This window comes from Chironomus tepperi, unplaced genomic scaffold, assembly GCF_022539635.2.
Source record: "Chironomus tepperi strain 1889 unplaced genomic scaffold, CSIRO-AGI_Ctep_v1 contig_262, whole genome shotgun sequence".
NCBI classification, from domain to species: Eukaryota; Metazoa; Arthropoda; class Insecta; order Diptera; family Chironomidae; genus Chironomus; species Chironomus tepperi.
Window position 1 is genome coordinate 1,218,683 of NW_027226384.1, and position 7,139 is coordinate 1,225,821.

The window sequence follows — 7,139 nt, forward strand, 5'->3', positions numbered from 1 at the left end:
AAAATAAACTCGTCATTACCAAGATAACGATAGTTTGAGAAACACTGCCTTAACCTCAAAAGTGACGATAACAAGCAAACACCGTACAAATTCTTGGTAGTTTGTATGGTATGGTAACAATCAAATGCTTTAGTGGCGCAATTGGTTAGCGCACGGTACTTATATGACAGTAACAACAACATAGTTTGTATGGTTTTGTAAGAAAATCCGTACACATTATCAAGAATTTGTAGTGTTTTTGCTTGTCACAGTGGCAACTCTGTTTTGCAACTCTGAGTTGACGACTAATTGTATTATAGATCCTCAAATATAACTCATGACTCATCTGATAATCTAGGCAGCTACGTATATATTAATTGAGTATTGAGCCTTAATCTCTCATTCTCTTTCAATTCCCATCTCAATAAACTGTTCAGTCTGCGATTTAATTAAGTTTAAATCATTAAAGTAACTCAATCATCTTATCAGTTCAATTTTAAACTTACTGCAGTTCGTAAACAGCATCTCATTAGTCATGTCATTAAAAATATTGTTCCTTATCGCTTTGAGTTCCAAAATCGTCTTTAGTGCTCAAATAGCGTCAATAATTATTCAAGAACATTTTGACCAATGTGGTGTGATGAGTTCATCGGCTGGTCTTATACAAGGTGGATATTACTCAAAACAGAATCAATTTCCATGGATCGCAATTATTTCTATCAAAAATGAGTCTGATGATAGCTGGGATCAAAATGGATCAGGAAGTTTAATATCAAGACGGCATGTGCTAGTGAAATCTCGTTATATTTCGACACTTGATGAAAATGAGCAGTACATGCCAATGTCTACAGAAAATATTCAAATTATTCTCGGAACCACAAAATACGATGATTTGAGTCAGGAAGGTTCTGTTAAGGTTGGAGTGTCGAAGATCAGATTATATCCACATACAAAGAGAATCGCCAGAGGCTTCAGTGTCTTTAACTTCGCAATACTTACTTTAGCAGGCGATGTGACCTTCAGTGACTATATCAAGCCAGTCTGCTTATGGAATAATCAACTCAATTCCAAAATGCATCCTGGACAACAAATGATGGCTGTTGGATATGGAAGGGATTTAACAGGTCAAATCAGTAAGACAAGGAAGCATGTCTCAGTTCAAGTAACCAGCTCTAACGAATGCGCCACAGAGTATGAAGATGTATTAACTCAAACTAAGGAATCGAGATTCTTCTGCGTTAAGGAAATTATGAAGGATCATGGACCATGCAAATTTGACACACAACTTTATGTAAAAATTGACTCAACTTGGTATCTAAGAGGAGAAATGATTTCATCAAGAATAGATCTTGATACACTGCAGTGTTATACATCATATCCAATTGCTGTTGAGGATATTTCACCTTATTTTGACTGGATTGGTGAGGAAATTAAAGATGAACTTACTGAAATTTTCGTCGGCTCTAAGAAAAATAAAATTATTGAATTAGTTGATGTTGAAAATATTGTTAAATATGAAGTTAATTGATACTTTAAGTAGATGTATTGAGGAACAGAATGCTTAATTACTGATAAGTTTAATTAAAGAACTTCCAAACGGATTTAAATATTTATAATTATGTTTATTCTTTGGAATTTAAAAACAAAGTAATATTTGTATGAAGGGGCTAACAACTAGAAAGGGGAAAATCTGCTTATTGTTGATGATGTCAATATAATTTGAATATTAAACGACGGTTTATATTTTCTCAAGAAGATGATGTGGTTATTTGAATAAATTCTACAAAAACTAAGGTTGCTGATTATTTTTTGTCGATTGATGATTAGTAAATTACAGATTTTCGGTCAACAATTGGTCAAATTGCTAGAATTTGGCTACAAAGGTCTAAATAAAGCTTAAATTGTCTACACAAAGCTTGATTCCACTTTACCACGACACTTCAAATATAGATATAATACATATCAGGGATTGAAGTCGACTTGATCGATAAAAAATAACGGTTAAAATTTGAAAAAAAATTTACCGAAAAATTTATCGATCAAAAATATTCGTTGAAAATTTTTTCGACAAATTTTTCATTAACAATCTAAGTTGAAAATTTGTCGATTAAAATTTACATGAAAAATTTATTGATCGACAAAGAATTTACTGAAAATTTTTTCAACTGTATGAACATGAAATGGAGAATTTTACAAGGCTACATCTTTTTTGGAGTAGTTTTTTGGCTTTAGTTGATATATAAATTAAATACAGCCCAACAGATATTACAAAATGGCAGAATTTCCGCACAAAATCACTTTTATTTTGATAAGGTCTTATATTTTTCAATTAATTATGCTCACTTAGCCTGTTTCATTCCATCTTCAGCCTTTAGTTACAGTACGAATTCTCTAAATCAGCAAATTTTCCCTTTTTTCCATAAAATTCTAATAAACTTCATGTTTTTCTTATTATTTCTCAGTTGTTTCCATTAATATTGTTCTAGTAAGGTTCCTGAGTCTTCTTTTATGTCCAAATTAACTAAACTTTTGATTTAATTTAATTAAAATAATTTTTTCGCAAAAAATTGTAAACAAACAAATTTTTCGGTAAAAAATAAATTTTTCGATAAAAAAAAATGTTTCGATAAATTTATCGATAAATTTTTACGATAAATTTTTTATCGATTTTTGATCGACAAATTTTTCATTGAATTTTTTTTAATCGATCAAGAAATTTATTGAAAAAATGTGATCAACTTCAACCCCTGATACATATTCCCGATCGGAACATATTGAAATGATGGCGACAAGGTGTCAGTATACTTAGAACCAAGTGGCCACTTGTTATATGCCTCTTAATATGTGCCGACCGGGATTATTTGTTTTATTCATCAAAAAAATCCCCAACCTGATAACAACTCAATTCTATTCACCGCTCTAGTTAAACAACAAACTAATTAATCATCTCATGTTTTTTTTATACTGCATCGATTCACACCATACTCTATCACACTAATTGCAATTAATTCACATCACACAACCTAGTCGCATCAAAATTCATTAATTCAATCGTTTCACGCTTTTTTACTTCTTCTCAGTTCAGTAAATCAATTTCCATCCAACACATAAAGTGATTTCACTTGAATGCCGCTTGTATTTTTTTATAAGCAAAAAAAAGAGAATTTTTGCCGCTAATTAATTATGCAATCCAAGTGACATTATGATGAAGAGATCTTTTAAGTTGAAATGAATTAACATCCTGAACATATGCAAAGAAAAAGATTTTTTGCTTCTTATTTAGCTACATCTTTATTATTCTTTTGTGTCTTGATTATTATTTTGTGGTTGTTTAGAGTTTTGAGTGTGATAAAGATTAAGTATGAAATGAGACTGGTTTCTTGTGGACTAATGCGCATAGATGAAGGTGTATTGTCGGGGTGGAATCGGGGGTATCGGGGGTGGAGTAGAAAAAAAAGCCCCTTTTCAAGGAATTAGAAGATGAGGTTTGTATGATTGCAAATTTAAGAGATTTTGGATTTTTTCTTGAATACCCCTAACAAATTGTCCTGGGTTTGACTTCTTAATTCTTCCCTATGATATGAAGGCGAATACACCAATTTGAGAGTAAGGCCTCTGTGGCCGAGGAGTTAGGAAACAGAACTATTAACTTTAAATCTCTCTGATGTAAAGACGTGCGTTTGATTCCTTTCAGATATCGCATTGCAATACAGGAGAATGTCGCAATGCATACTTTGAGTAAGACTGTGTTACCCTGGTCAGTTTAGCTTAATCTGGCAAATACTAACCTAATTTCAGCGAATGAACCCGTAAAACACAACGTATGTTCGCCAGGGAAACCATTACGTCGTCGTATTTACGGACGCAAAGTTGAGCTGACGAAATGGCCATGACGGATGATTTCCACCCATATTTAAGGCATTGTGCCGCTCAGTAAGAATAGCAATTATCAAACACGAAATGTGCAAATAACAGAATTACCATTCAGTCTGCTTACTTGTCAATTTTCAGCGTCAAAATCAATTCCAACTCCTAAATTCTTAAGTAAATCCACAAAACATCTCATTTTGACACTCCACAATCACATCATAATTCTCTCCAAAATGTAAGATGTGCCAAAAAAGAATAAGAAGCAATTGTTTATTCATTTTGTTACGCAAAATAATTAAGACTTGAAAATAATGCAAGGAAAAGTTTTTTGATGTGGAAAATTTCCTTTTGTTCAGCTGAAATAACAACAAAAGAGAACTAAAAAGAAATCAGAAGCGAGCTGATGTTTGTGATTGTAACAAAGCATGAAATGACACTAAACTAACTGAAACTTTATGCTTGTTTTGAATGCAAACAAAATAATTAAAATTGTAAATGTAATGTGGAAATTTGCAGATTCTGAGGAACTGGATGTCTACTGGATGTAGATTTTCGAAAACTTTGCATCCTTAAATTCCAAATTCCAGCATCTTTAAGTCCACAAGCACTCAAATTCACATCAATTTTCATGACCAAAATATCCACATCCCTAAAAACCTTAATTTATCCACAAATTGCCACATTTTCACAAACATTCACTGCTTAACGTTCCTTAAATCCACTCGACAAAAATGGGAATCTGCTTTGCTGTACATATTTTTGTATCATGTTTCTGATTTTTCTCATTTTCATCTTTCGACGCCCACAATTTTCACAACATAAAACTTCCACTCAATGGATGGATGCTGAAAGCAAACGGACGGAATTCTCTTTTTTATGAGACTCTCGTGGTGACTAAAAATGGAAACAAATTAAGTGAAATTTTCTGTATTTAGGGAGAATGAGATTAAAAAATATTTGTTTGAGTTGATTTTAGGGATTTTGGATGGCAGGTTTTTGGGCTGACTGGGAATCTTGAGTCTAACATATATCTTAGACCTTAACCGTAATGGTGTCATGGTAGGAAACATGCTCTTGGTACGTCTTTTAAAACCTATATTTGCAAAAAAACTTCAAATCTGCTCCTGCAAGGAAGCTGTCGATAGATTCAGTATTGCATTTGTTATTGACAATTGACAGACGGAAGCCGGTGATAGAACCAGCTTTAAGCAACATCTGTGGGAAGCCATGGATCACAGTTAATCTTAACGGCCATCGAAGTAAGTGAGTAAGCACTTCAAAACTGCATTCCGGACCGAACTCAGAATCCTTAATCATATTGACTGAGAATATTCAGGAGTATTCATTTAGGTCAGCATTCTCATTGTCTGTTAGGATACTTTGTAACTAGATCGGTAAAAGGGCCGGAAAAGACCAAGGAACTACCACAGACTATCCAGATTATTGAGATCAAGAGCTGGGTAAAGGTGTTTTGCGACTAATAACTTTATAACGAGTGAGGCTGTTAGTGAATCGACCAAAGAACTTCTAACAAGTCTAATCTGAGATTGAATCTTAGAATCAATGGTTTAATGGTACTTAAGACTAATGTTTTAGCCCAGTATTGTCCAAACTGTTTGTCGCGTTCGGTTTCGCGTGCCAAGGCATTTGGACATCACCACCAAAGCTACACACTAGTTGATAAATGAGTAAAATAACGCAAATTAGGAACTTCTGTAAATATGCGCTTCAATCCACCCTAACCTCAATTCCTACATCCACTAAAACAATTTTCCCAACAACAACAACAACATCACAATAAAGCAATGATAATGATGATGATAAAAATGATCTTGCCAAAAAAGAGAAAGTGAAATAAATAAAAATAAAAAAAAAGTCATTCAGTCATCGACCAAAGTTCCTCGCACTTTAACACCACCCACAAATAAAAAAATATTATAGCAGAATTTTTTGTAGTTTTTTATTACTTTATACTTAGTCATTTGCTTTAAGGGATATGATGGAAAGTGACGATACCAAGGGAATATGCTAGATGACATTGAGGTCAATATTGAGCACAATAGTAACTTGTACATGATTTTTTTTATCGATTGTGGTGACTTTTAATGCTGAGCATGCAGTTCCAATGTATATACAATTTAAAAGCCATAAATCATTGAGAGGATGAGACACAATGAGCTGTGCACATTGAAGATTCTTGGTGAGCGTATGTGGTTGCAGAATTTTATTAATAACTTCCTTAGAACCACACCCAGAAAATAGTGAATAAATTATAAAGGAATTAGATTTTCATTTCTCCTTTCTTCTTCTTTTTTTGTTGTGTGTCATTCAATGGATAGAATGACATTTTATCGGATTTTTAAAAATAAGCATTGTAGAGGAATAAGAAGTTCTTAATGGATAAATCTATTGTGAATTTAGTCAATGATACTTATTCATGAATGAATTAATTTATGAATACAGATGACATCAGAAAATTGGTTGATTCTCGGTGGAGTTTGTTTGACATGTATCATGGGATTTTGGATATAATGAAGCGCAATTTGCAGATGTGGTATGATTTCTTCAATTTTGAAGACGAAAAGGAAAGTAACATAGAAAACAGAAGACTTCATTTAACAGAGATTTGGAAGCCACACGCAGTTTAGGGTCTGTTAGGAGTTTAGCAGTTTAGATCCGTCCTCTCACCTTTTACGTGTCGTTTGATTGCCAAAAATGCAACTGTCAGGTTTGATGAGCGGAACGAGGATTCATTGTTCATTAGATCAAAAATATTCAGGTCCATTTCAGTAAAAATCCCTCTACGGTGAATTTGCAACTCACACGTTCATACTTCTCACGTTGCCTAATTCTTGTTTTTTGCCATGAAACTGCTACATTTAAGAAGCCGAAGAATCTAAATTTCCGATAATTGCCTAGACTGATGATGGGATTTGAACCATGGAATTCAAATTCAATATCAACTTTTGTCACCTGCACCTTGCTAAGAGAGCTATCAAGACATTATTGTTGCATACTTTCGACTAGCTATTAATGGTTTTTGTTATTGGAATACCCTTACAAGCAAGAGCAAATTACTTGAGAACATACTTTTTGTCTGTTCGGAATTATATTTTGGCAGAAGGTTGCAAAGGAAAGCGTCAGTATTAAGATGAGCGAAATTGACCAACTAGAAGCCAAGAAAGAATGTGGAGTAAGTAAAGAAGGACCAATAAATTCAAAGGCTTCCCTAGATTGAAAGATCGAAGAATATTAAGAAATCTTAAATTGTAGGGTTTTCTTAGTGCGTA

General features: G+C 33.3%; 1 protein-coding gene across 1 annotated transcript; it reads left to right on the forward strand.

Moving 5' to 3' along the window:
• Nucleotides 1-404: 404 nt before the first annotated feature.
• On the forward strand, nt 405-1,772 carry LOC139091876 (CLIP domain-containing serine protease B9-like). The gene has a single exon (XM_070642117.1). The coding sequence runs from the start codon at nt 515-517 to the stop codon at nt 1,505-1,507; it is 993 nt and encodes a 330-aa protein (XP_070498218.1). The 5' UTR covers nt 405-514; the 3' UTR covers nt 1,508-1,772.
• Nucleotides 1,773-7,139: the final 5,367 nt, after the last annotated feature.

What these genes read in the sequence shown, in the direction of transcription:
- LOC139091876 (XM_070642117.1), top strand. Translation starts at nt 515, where the DNA reads ATGTCATTAAAAATATTGTTCCTTATCGCTTTGAGTTCCAAAATCGTC.